The 13143-nt window shown below is 37.4% G+C and overlaps 1 protein-coding gene across 1 annotated transcript; it reads left to right on the forward strand.

Moving 5' to 3' along the window:
- Window positions 1-783: 783 nt before the first annotated feature.
- On the forward strand, window positions 784-1149 carry LOC150037251 (uncharacterized). The gene has a single exon (XM_090311940.1). The coding sequence runs from the start codon at window positions 784-786 to the stop codon at window positions 1147-1149; it is 366 nt and encodes a 121-aa protein (XP_090168066.1).
- The last annotated feature ends 11994 nt before the right edge of the window (window positions 1150-13143 follow it).

The following is a 13143-nucleotide window of genomic DNA, read 5'->3' on the forward strand; positions in this document are numbered from 1 at the left end:
TTAAAATGTTTGTCTGGTAATTCTGTCACAATAAAATCAAAAAGATCCGCATCCGCTCATGGATACTCTTGTTTAAGAGTTCCTTCAGTTACAACCATTGAGTGTGCCAGAATGGAAGTGAGAGCATGTGTCTATGGACTTCATTATGGGGTTGCCACGGACAGTCAAATGTTTCACTGTAATTTGTGTTGTGGTAGACACACTTACAAAATTAGCACATTTCATACTTGGAAAGTCTACATTTTTAGTAAATAAGTGGGCATAGATATACATGAAGGAGGTGGTGAGATTGCACGGAGTGCTTGTGTTCATTGTGTCAGATAGAGACCCTTGTTTCACGTCTAACTTCTGGAAGAGTCTTCAAGCAGTTTTGGGGACCCGGTTGGATTTCAATACAACTTTTCACCGACTGATGGGCAGATAGAGCGATTGAATCAAATATTGGAAGATATGTTGCGTGCCTGTGCCATAGAGTTTTCAAGAAGCTGGGATCCTCACTTGCATTTAATAGAGTTTGTTTATAACAACAGCTACCAGTCCACTATTGGGATGTCACCATTTGAGGCCCTATATAGAAAGAGTTGCAGGTCTCCTATGTGTTGGGATGAGGTAGGAGAAAGGAAATTGCTAGGACCTGAACTAGTGCAGACCACGAATGAGGCAATACAGAAGATGAGGGTTCGTATGCAAACAGCTTAGAACAGACAAAAGAGCTATGTCGATGTGAGACGAAAGGACTTGGAATTTGAGACTAGGGTTAAAGTGTTCTTAAAAGTGGCACCTATGAAAGGTATTCTGAGGTTTGGCAAGAAAAGGAAGTTGAGTCCGAGATTCATTGGACCTTTCGAGGTCTTGGAACGAATTGGCCCCAAAGCTTACTGTTTGGCATTGCCCCCAGCACTATCTTCAGTTCATAATGTCTTCCATGTTTCAATGCTGAGAAAGTATGTGACAGACCCATCCTATGTAGTTGACTTTGAGCTCCATCAGTTGAATGACAACTTGAGCTATGAGGAGAAACCTGTAGAAATTCTCGCTAGAGAGGTAAAGACATTATGCCGCAGGGAGATTGCATTTGTGAAAGTCCTGTGGCTGAATCACCAGTTCAAGGAGGCTGCCTGGGAGCGAGAGGATGAGATGAGGGCCTAGTACCCAGAACTCTTTCAGGAATGAGCTTTTGAGGACGAAAGTTTTTTAAGGAGGGAAGAATGTAACACCCCAAATTTTTATTATAAACGTAATTTCAGTAATTTTTATTAATTAGGGGCATTTTCGGAATTTTTTACTTAAGTGTAATTGTGGGAATTTAATTATTGACATTGAAAATTATTCAATTTTGAAATTAATGGCAGGAATTAATTTCAATTTGGGAAGGAAAGAAATTTAATAAAATAAAGTAGCATAAGGAAAAGAATAAAATAAAAGGTTTTATTTCCTTTTAAGTTGTTATTATTATTATTATTATTTTTATATAAAACAAAAGAAACCCTTTTCTTCTCCCTCACGCACATTGAACCCCCCCAACATGAAGACCCCTTCTGTGTGCCCTAGTAGCTGCCAACCATTTCCTTTCCAGCCGGCACCGTGTGCATTCGATCGAGCCACCACCTGTTCGTCGGTTGTTCATTCGTGGGCCACCATTCACACAGGTTGGTTCGATATCGTCAGCAAGAAGTGATCGTTTTAACCTCCTCCACCGTTCACCTCTCCGCGCACCGATCTCGCCCAGCCGGTCAGAGTCGCATCTTCGTCACTGTCGCCCCAGCCACTGGACCGTCGCGTGTCGCGCCCATCTCCCAACAGCTCGAGCTGCCACTGTGAGATCCAACCAAGTCATACCTGTTCGACGAATCCATCCCCGTCTGTAGTGTCGCTACCACCGCCTCCAACCGATCTACTCATCGCCCATCGCCGCACTACCCAGCCTCTGTTGCGGGGGTCTTCGTCGGACTCTTAGATTTGGGTAAGATCTATTTTTCTGTTGGGTCAGGTTTTTTGAAGGATTTTTGGATGCTCATTAAGTTTGAATGAAAGTTAAATCAGTCGCATTATTTTGATTTTAGATTTGAGCTTGGGAAATTACTGAAGTGGCTGTCCAGCAGATTCGAGATTGTTCGGCAAGAGCTTTGGTAAGAGTTGTGGTCCTTGTTGTTGGTTTCTTGGGCATGCATTGATTACTGGATTAAAGGTTGACTTAACTCTTGTATCTTTAAAGTTCCAAGTCGTCGTCCATTGGGATTTAAAATCTGTTAAGAGGAGATTTTGGAGTCGAAATCTTGGGAGTGTTTGTTGATCAAGTTTCTTTGGGTAAGCTTTTGGGTATTTTGGATTTGGGTCTGAGGTTTCGCAGTTATTGTTGGACTAAAATTTAATGGTTGTATTCGTATGTTACGGCCATTACTTCAAACCGCTGTCATCGTTTTATTGCTAGCATGATAGATGAAGATTATGACAGACAATAGCATGATAGACTGATAGTATAGTATAACCGATATATGTTCTTGTAAGAGGATCTAAAAGATTTATTTGTGCATATAGATACTTGAATGCTAGCGTGAGATGATATTTGATTCCATGAGGTTGTATGGGATCTGAAAATGTTGAGACATATATGTATGTTGTAGAGCCATGACGTTGAGATGTATATGTATGTTATAGAACCATTTTGTGATACTTGTGATGTTAAGATTGTGATAGTGTTCTCACTGATTAGTTAGATGCCCATTAGATGTTTTGAGATTCACTAGAGGTGGTGTTATCCTTCGGGATTCATCAAAGGTTGTGTTTCCTTTGGGATTCACCAGAGGTCATGTTTCTTTCGTGATGCACTAGAGGTGGTGGTTTCCTTCATGATCCACCAGAGGTTGTGTTTCCTACGGGATTCACTAGAGGCGCTGCTTTCCTTCGGAATTCACTAGAGATTGTGGGTCTTATGGTTCTTACTAGAGGTAGTGGGCATATTTAACTATAGTAGGATAAAAATTAGTTTTTCATGTATGTATGTGTCCCATGAGAACTAAAGAAGTTTATATGTTTCCACTAGAGGTAGGCATCTAGAGGACATAGATGCCCAGCCTGACCCCAGTAGTGGGATTACTTACTGAGTATTTTATACTCATCCTTTCTCATTTTTTGTTTCAGGTAAAGGTAGAGATGCACCCGCGATTGATAAGCGAAATTCGTGATCGAGCCACTAGGACCAGTTTTATGCTTCCACTCATGATAATTAGATTTCTTTTAATGTTTTTTAACTTTCAATTTTGATGTTTGAAACTTACTATTAAGATTTGTTTTCAGACCTATTTATTATTATTTATGATTTATAGGTATCCTATTGTTTGTTTTTAATATTTGTATTTACCTTATTTATTTATCATTTATTTCACTATAAAATGGTGTCATTTTAAGTTCCATGCATGCATGTGTTTAGTAACGGCCTAACTTGAGTCCTAGGGGGGTCGGGTTGTTACAAAAACGACTTTGATGGGAACGGGAGGTTCTATAAAACTAAATAAATAAATAATCAACAAACATTTTCCCCTTTTGATCTAAAAAAATCCCCTTAAACAAGAAGGTTCATTAAAAAAAAATTATATAAAAATTTGACTTTTATTTGTTTTTTCTCTCCTAAAGTCACTACCTTTGAAGAACTATAAAAGAATTCATAAAATAATAATTAAAATAGGTTATTGTGCCACTTCTATATCAATTTTATTTCATAAATTTTATTTGCATTATATTTTAATTTTATTCATCTATATATATTTATATATTTTTCTCTCTTCATAAATTCTAGGTTTTTTTTTCTTCTTTCTTCTTTCTTCTTTCTTTTCTTTTTTCTCTCTCTTTCCTTTTCCTTTATGCGATGAACACTCATATAGAAAAAGAAGTCAATCTAATAGACTTGACACTCGATTTCATAGAAGAAGAAGAAGTCTATCGTATAGATTTGATACTTGATCGTAGTTAAGGTATCATGTAGTAAAACTTTGTTTACTCGATAGTGAATTCTATGAGATCTATCGACTGAATGATTTGAAAAACTATTTTTCCTTTTATTTACCATATATAACCACCCACCAAGGTTGGTTATTAGAAAAAGAAATATTAATTATCATATAATTAATAAATTATAAATAAATATGATAATTAACTTATCATATTATATTTATAATCTATAGTTTTAATATTGCATCATATGTAATATATAAACCATAGTTTTTTTCCTATTTTTATGACGTTTATTTAAATCATATTTATATTAATTTCTCTAATCAAATAATGTATCAAATACATCATATCAATTATATCATATATAATTGGATTAATTTAATTATATCAACTAAATTCTTTAATCACGATATTCATCATCTGTTAACTGTCGGGCACTCCACTAAAGACTGACAGCTGCACTCTTCGCACTACAGATATATTTCTGTGTCCATTGGATATAACCAATCAATAGTGCGATGATCCTTCAAAAATTGTTTGTAAGTACAGCTAGGCCAAATTACTGTTTTGTCCTTATAGTACTAGTCCCACTATGACTGAGTCCTCTCTTCCCAAGAGAGGGTGTGGCCACTATGTTCAAGATCTAAGTAATTTATCTATTTACCGCTACAACGGGGGAATGAGTGAATTCCATCTTGTGAAGCTGATTTCCTAGCTCCCCAATAAGACGAATCCCAAAATGGTAAGATTGTTAAATTGGCAATCTGGCCATTCAACCATACAAATCAAGAACAACCTTCATGAGCAAGATTCAGGTCATGTCACCTATGGTCATCGTCTCTATTATCAATGGTGTTATATAAAGAGAATAATTATTTTGTGGTCCGGTCATATACAAACTCTTTGTATAGGATACCCTCGCTCACATGTCTTCACATGAATGATCATGATCAGATCATTTGTAGCACTTTACAACACTTGTAATATCTACAAAGCCGGCTATATCCATAGTGTCACCAAGATAACGTACCCAAGCTTATCCATCTACTACAGACCATTTAGGTTATTATTTAAACAAGATCCATATGTATGTCTCTACATACTTGTTTAAATTTACATAAAATAACCTTGAATCTTAGTTTATTGGATTGAGTAAATGTTTATAAATAACATTTATTTTATTAATAACAATATGTTTATAAAGAGTTTACAAACTACGAGATCACAAAGAGATTTAGGACATCATTCTCAACAATCTCCCACTTGTCCTAAAGCCTAGGGAGACTAATGTACAATGCAGAAACAATACAAAATACAATAAACTAGGGCATACACTATACCCTAGTAACATCTCCCACTTGTCTTAGACAAGGTGTCACATATCCCGTAGACCCAGACTTTCTAGATGACCCTCGAACACTTTAGTCGTGAGAGCCTTTGTAAATAGATCAGTAACATTGTGCTCTGACACGATCTTCATGACAATCACATCATCGCGATGCATAATCTCCCGGATCAAATGATATTTTCATTCTATGTGCTTGTCTCTTCGGTGACTCCGAGGTTCATTAGAATTTGCCACAGCGCCGTTGTTATCACAATAAAGTATGATCGGCAAAGACATATTTTTGGAACAACTTCCAAATTAGTAAGAAGCTTCTTTAGCCAAACAACCTCTTTAGTAGCTTCACAAGCAGCTACATATTCGACTTCCATAATGGAGTCCGTGATGCATCATTATTTGATGCTTCGCCATACTATAGCTCCTCCATTCAAAGTGAACACTGACCCTGATGTTGATTTCAGAGAATCTCTACCAGTCTGAAAGTTAAAGTATATGTATCTTATAAGGATCAGATCCTACATGAGTATATAGTCCCTCATTGTCTGAAGATACCTGAGGATCGTATTGACTGCCGTCCAGTGATCTAATCCTGGATTAGACTGATATCGACTGACAATCCTTATTGCATAGAAAATGTCAGGTCTAGTACATAACATTGCATACATAAGGCTACTAATAACCGATGCATAGGGAATCCGTCTCATTTTCTCAACCTCTTGAGGTGTCTTAGGACACTGTTCCTTAGACAAAACAATTTCATACTTGAAAGGTAATAAACCTTTCTTGGAATTTTGCATCGAATATCTAACAAGTATCTTGTCAATCTACGATGCCTAAAATAAGGCCAACCTTTTATTCTTACAATCTCTTATGATCTGGATCCCTAGAATACACTACGCCTCTCCCAAATATTTCATTTGGAATTGGGTGGCTAGCCATTGCTTAAGGACAGTCAGAAAACCTACATCATCCCAATGAGTAGGATATCATCCACATACAGTACAACAAAAGCTACTGAGCTGTTGATGATTTTCTTGTTAGCATAAGGCTCATCAACATTCTGATCAAAGCTATAAGATTTTATCGTAGTATCAAATCTTATATTCCAAGATCTAGATGCTTGTTTCAATCTATAAATGGACCGATTAAGCTTGCAAACCTTTTGCTCTTGATTTTGTTCAATGAATCCTTCTGATTGAACCATGCAAATGGTCTCCTCAGATTACTATTCAAAAAGGCAGTCTTGACGTTCATTTGCCATATCTCATAGTCATAATATGTGGTTATGGACAGGAGAATCCCGATAGACTTTAACATGACAACAGGTGAGTAAGTTTCTTTATAGTCCACTCCCTCAACCTAGGTATAACCCTTTGCCACAAGTCTAGTTTTAAAGGTTTGTACCTTTCCATCTACACCTCTTTTATTCTTGTAGATCCATTTACAACCTATAGGTTTTACCCCATCAAGTTGATCTACAAGCTCCCAAACAGAATTGTAGTACATAGACTCGATTTCTTGATTTATGGTTTTAATCCATTCATCTTTGTCAACGTCGCCCATCACTTGCTTATAAGACAATGGATCCTCAACTCCATCATCAGATATGATGTTTCGGGCTTCTGTTAAACCCATGTAGCGTATAGGTGGGTTCACAACCCTCCTACTACATCGAGGCAAACTCAACTCTTGAGATGGTTGACTAGATGAACTAACATCAACAACTCTTGTTGATATATCAACCTGTTCAACAACTCTTGTTGAATTCTCAGTAGTCTCATTAGAAATTTCATTTAAAACAAGTCTACTTCATGGCTTATGATCCCTTATATAGTCTTCTTCCAAGAAGGTAGCATTTTTTGATACAAACACTTTATTTTCACTTGGATCATAGAAGTATCCACCTCTCATTTCTTTTGGGTAACCTACAAATAGGCATACTTTCGAACGAGGTTCCAACTTCTTAGGGTTAGCCACAAGCACGTGGGCTGGACATCCCCAAATTCTAAAGTGGCGTAAAATCCCTTTACGACCTCTCCATAACTCAAAAGGTATTTCAGAAACACTTTTTGAGGGAACATTGTTGAAAATGTAAATTGCAGTCTCTACTGCATATCTCCAAAACGAGTCTAGAAGATGAGCATAACTAATCATAAACTGAACCATATCCAATAGGGTTTTGTTTCTTCTTTCTGATACATCATTTTTCTTAGGTATACCTAGGGTTGAGAGTTGAGACGTGATTTCATGTTCTATTATATAATTTTGGAATTCTAAGTCCATATTGTTCCCGAGTTAAAGCGGAACTTAATGTCTGTAAAGTATCTAATTGAATGTAAATGCACTCTCAACTTTTCGATGAATAAAGTGTTTATTCTAAAAGATGGTGTTAGGATTTGTTCAGCAAAACTGAAAACAATTTGTATGTGCTAAGGTTGTTAGCAACAAATTCCCTCCATAACATAGAGATGTTTAAAACTGTCGTAACTCAAAATAAACAACTTAAGGTTTCTCCTAAGGAAAATGTCCAACTTTGGCACCTTCAATTAGGCCACATCAATCTCAATAGCATTGAAAGGTTTGCAAAGAATGGAATTCTAAGTGAGTTAGAGGAAAATTATTTACCTGTGTGCAAGTCATACCTTGAAAGCAAGATAACTAAAAGACATTTTACTGGAAAAGATTATCGAGCCAAAGAGCCTCTAAAGTTAGTGCATTCTGACCTTTGTGGTCAAATGAATATGCGAGCTAGAGGAGGTTATGAGTATCTCATCACTTTTACTGATGATTACTCCCGGTATGGGTATGTTTATTTGATGCAACAGAAGTCAAAATCCTCTTGAAAAGTTCAAAGAGTTAAAGGCTGAAGTTCAAAACGCATTGGATAGACGGATTAAAACACTTCAATCAGATCAAGGTGGAGAGTTTTGTATTCCGAGTTCCAAAACTATATGATAGAACATAGAATCGTTTCCCAACTCTCAGTGCTTGGTACACCGTAGCAGAATGGTGTATCGAAGAAGAGAAACAGAACCTTGTTGGACATGGTTCGGTCGATGATGAGTTACGCTTTCTTACCGAACTCATTTTGGGGTTTTGCAGTGGAGACTACAGCTTATATTCTCAACTGTGTTCTTTCCAAGAGTGTTTTCGGAACACCTTTAGAGTTGTGGAACGAGCGTAAAGTTAGTTTGTGTCACTTCCACATATGGGGTTGCCCAACACATGTGCTTGAGGCCAATCCAAAGAAACTGGAACCACGTTCGAGGCTGTGCCTATTTGTAGGCTACCTAAAGGTACACGACGGGGTTACTTTTATGATCCTAAGGAAAACAAAGTGTTTGTGTCAACGAACTCTACCTTCCTGGAGGAGGATCATATGAGGGAGCACAGTCCACATAGTAAAATCGTGTTGCGTGAACTTTCCAACAAAACTATTGAAGCTTCAACAAGAGTTGTTGAAGGGCCTACTCCATCAACAAGAGTTGTTGGTTGAAGTTCATCTGGTAAGTTAGAACCACCTTAAGAGTTGTAAATGAGTCTATAAGAGGAAATATGGAGCTGATGGGAAGGTGCAAACCTTCAAGACTAGACTTGTGGCAAAAGGTTATACCTAGGTGAAGGGAGTTGACTATGAGGAGACTTTCTCCCCTGTTACTATGTTGAAGTCTATCCGCATCCTCCTATCCATTACCTCATATTATGACTATGAGATATAGAAAATGGATGTCAAGACTGCCTTATTGAATGGTAATCTTGAGGAGACCATTTATATAGTGCAACCCGAGGGATTCATAGCCCAAGGTCAAGAGTAAAAGATTTGCAAACTGAATTGGTTCATTTATGGGTTGAAACAGACGTCTCGATCTTGGAACATTAGATTTGATACTGCGATCAAATCTTATGGCTTTGACCAAAATTTTGATGAGCCTTGTGTCTACAAGAAAATCATCAATAATTCAGTAGTTTTCCTAATGTTGTATGTAGACGATATCCTACTCATTGGGAATGATGTAAGTTTACTGACAAGATGTAGAAAATCATCAACAAAGTGCTAGCGCTGTCTCAAGCATCGTACATTGACAAGATGTTGCTCAATTATTCGATGCAGAACTCCAAAAGGGGCCTACTGCTTTTTCGGCATAGAGTTACATTGTCTAAGAAACAATGTTCTAAGACACCTCAAGAGGTTGAGGAAATGAGACGGGTCCTCTATGCATCTTCCATTTGCAGTTTGATGTATGCGATATTGCGTACTAGATCGGACATCTGCTAAGCTGTGGGGATAGTCAGTAGATATTAGTTTAATCCAGGATAGGGTCACTAGACTGTCGTTAAGAACATCCTCAAGTATCTTTGAAGAACGAGGGACTACATGCTCATGTATGGATCTAAGGACTTTTTCCTTACTAGATACACAGACTTTGACTTTCAAACTGATAAGGATTCTCGAAAATCCACTTCAGGCTTAGTGTTCACTCTTAACGGAGGGACTATAGTATGGTGAAGCACTAAGTAGGGATGCATCGCTAACTCTACGATAGAGGCCAAGTATGTAGCGGCTTGTGAAGCTGCTAAGGAGGTCGTTTGGCTCATAAAGTTGCTGATTAATCTGGAAGTTGTTCCAAACATGTCTAGGCCCATAACACTTTATTGTGATAATAGTGGTGCCGTGGTGAACTCCAAGGAGCCTAGAAGTCACAAGCGTGGCAAACATATAGAGCGGAAGTATCATCTCATCTGTGAGATAGTGCATCGAGGGAATGTGATAGTCACGAAGATCACTTCGGAGCACAACGTTGCTGACCTGTTTACGAAGGCTTTCACGGCTATAGTTTTTTAGGTCACCTTCAGAGAATGGGTCTACAGGACCGTCCGCGGCTAGACCAGGGCAAGTGGGAGATTTTTGTACTGGGCCTTAGTGCCCTAGTTTATTGTTTTGTACTTGTCTTGTACACCCACTCACTTTAGGACAAGTGGGAGATTGTTGGGATTGATGCCTTAAATCTCGTAGGGTTCTGTAGTTTGTAAACATTTATATGAACAAATGCTTGTGATGTGATAATATTAGATATTTTCTTCACTGTTGTCTATGAAATATGAGATATTTTATGTACATTTACCACAAACCAATAAACTAAGATCCCTGGTTGTCGTTGTAACTTCAGCATGTATGTGGAGACATATAAGTGGATCATGCCTTAAGTATAACCTAAAAGGTCTGTAATATATGGATAAAGGAGGAAACCTTATCCTGGTGACACTACGGATACGACCTGCTTTGTAAATGTTACAATTGTTGTAAAGTGCTATAGATAGTCTGATCCTGATAATTCATATGGAGACATGCGAGCAAGGGGGTCCTATACAAAGGAGTTTTTATAAGACCGGACCACAAAGTGTTTAGTCTCGTTATATAACGTCGTTCATGATAGAGACTTTCATTTCACTAAAATGACTATAGGTAACATGACCTTAATCCTAAGTGAGTTGGGAACTTCTGCCTATGAAGGTGGTTCTTTGATTTGCATGGGTGCGAGTGGCCAGATTGTCGACTTAAGCCTACCACTTTTGGGATTCGTCTAATTGAGGAGCTTGGAACTCAACTACACAAGATGAAATTCACTCCTTCCCCGAAGCAGGGGTAAGTAGATAGATTGCTCCCTTAAGGGTTGATTGCAGGGCTTGAACGATGTGGCGCCACACCCCTTCTCATGGCTCGAGAGGTGTCCACTCATAGTAGGACTATCATGTATTGTTCATTAGAGGAATCAGTAGTACTTAAAAAGTTAAATGTAACTACAGGGGCAAAATGGTAAATTGGCCCCGTTGTACTTACGAACGATATGTGAAGTGTTATCGTATTGTTAATTGGTTTTTACCGTTTTTCCCTTGTAGTTACATCTAACTCCTTAAATACCATTGATTCCTCTAATGAACAATAAGTCATAGTCCTACTATGACTGACTTCTTAAGTCACGGATCGCTCGTAAGTACAGTTGGGCCAATTTACCGTTTTTTCCTTGTAGTTACATCTAACTCCTTAAGTACCATTGATTCCTCTAATGAACAATAAGTCATAGTCCTACTATGACTGTCTCCTCTCTTCCAAAGAAAGTATGTGGCCACTATGTTCAACACCCGGAATTAGCCCTTAAGGGAGCAATTTATCTACTTACCCCTGCTTTGGGGAAGGAGTGAATTCCGTCTTGTGTAACTGAGTTTCCAGCTCCCCAATCAGACAAATCCCTAAAAAGGTAGGCTTGTTAAGTTGGCAATCTTGCCACTCTCACCCATACTAATCAAAGGACTGCCCTCATAGGTAGAAGTTCCCAAAACACTCAAGATTAAGGTCATGTCACCTATGGTCGTTTTAGCGAGATGTAAGTCTCAATTATCAACTGCATTATACAAAGAGATTAATCATCCCCACTCGCATCTCTCCATACAAATGGTCAGAATCAGACCATCTGTAGTAGTTTACGATACTTGTAGACCTCTACAAAGCGGGTCGTATCCGTAGTGTCCCAGGATAAAGTATCTCTCCTTTATCCTTATACTACTGACATTTTAGGTTATTACTTAAGGCATGATCTACTTATATATCTCATATACATGCTTAAGTTTACATATAATAACCATGGATTTTAGCTTATTGGAAATAAGTAAATGCAAATAAAATAACTCTTATTTTATTAATAACAATATGTACAACGGTTTACAAACTACGAGACTCCGAGAGAATTAGGACACGAATCCCAACATAGGTAACTTAACCTTAATCCTGAGCTAACTATGAACTCTTGTTTATTCGAGATTATCCTTAGATTTTCATAGGTGAGGGTTGCCTCAACAGCGCCAGCTCAATAAGCCTCCCATTTCAAGGGTAAATTCGTGTAAATAGCTAAGAACATAGAGTGCAAGATGGAATTCGCTCCTACCTGGTTTCAAGGATAGTAGAGATGTTGTTCCTTTAAGTGTTGACTCCGGGTCTTGAACAAGGAGCTTCACCCTCTCATTGGCTCTAGAGGGATTCTGTTTGTTGATTGGATCACAAAAAAATTGTTCATTAAAGGATCAGTGGAACTTAAGGAACAAGAGGTAATCTCGGGGTAAAACGGCCTTTTGATCCAATCGTTATTACGAATAACCTTTGAAGGGTTAACTTACTAATTATGGTTATATCGAGTGGACACAATATATCTACAGTAAGGGGAGTGCAACTACTGGACTTTGTGGAATGACCCGTAGTTAATGAATGGGGGTTAATCAATGTAAAGAGTTTAGCCAATTAATATCGGATCGTTGGAGCCCATGATCTATAGGTCCATTAGGTCCCCTGCTAGCTCACAAACGGATTAGCCTTAGAATAGCATGATAAGTTGATTTAAAACGTTCAAATTAGAATTAAGAGAATTAGTAATTTATCTGATATAATTACACGTTTAATTTTGGAATTAAACGTAATTGGAGAATCGATTAATATATAAATATGATTTAAATATTAATTTCATGAACAGAAATTCATAGTAATGGAATAGATGAAAAATTAATTTAATATTTGATATTAAATTAATATAATTAATTAAATTGTTTAATTAATTATTAATTATTAATTTTATTAAAAAATTATTATTGAATTAATTTTTTGAAAAATTAATAAAATTTTGATTAAAGAACTAAAGAATTAAAATTGGAAAAAAGTTTTTATTTTGGAAACCAATATGGGATTTTCCCACTTTCAAGCAAGAAGGTTAGTCACCTTCTTACACACAATTCCACCATCAAATTCAAGGAGGAGCCGGAATCACTTGAAGTGATCGCATGAGAGTCATGTAATAAAACTA

This window comes from Benincasa hispida, chromosome 3 (genome assembly GCF_027475165.1).
Source record: "Benincasa hispida cultivar pf3 chromosome 3, pf3_genome.v1.1, whole genome shotgun sequence".
Classification (NCBI taxonomy): domain Eukaryota; kingdom Viridiplantae; phylum Streptophyta; class Magnoliopsida; order Cucurbitales; family Cucurbitaceae; genus Benincasa; species Benincasa hispida.

Excerpts from the sequence above, each read along its gene's own strand:
- LOC150037251 (XM_090311940.1), top strand. The coding sequence starts at position 784 with ATGAAAGGTATTCTGAGGTTTGGCAAGAAAAGGAAGTTGAGTCCGAGA.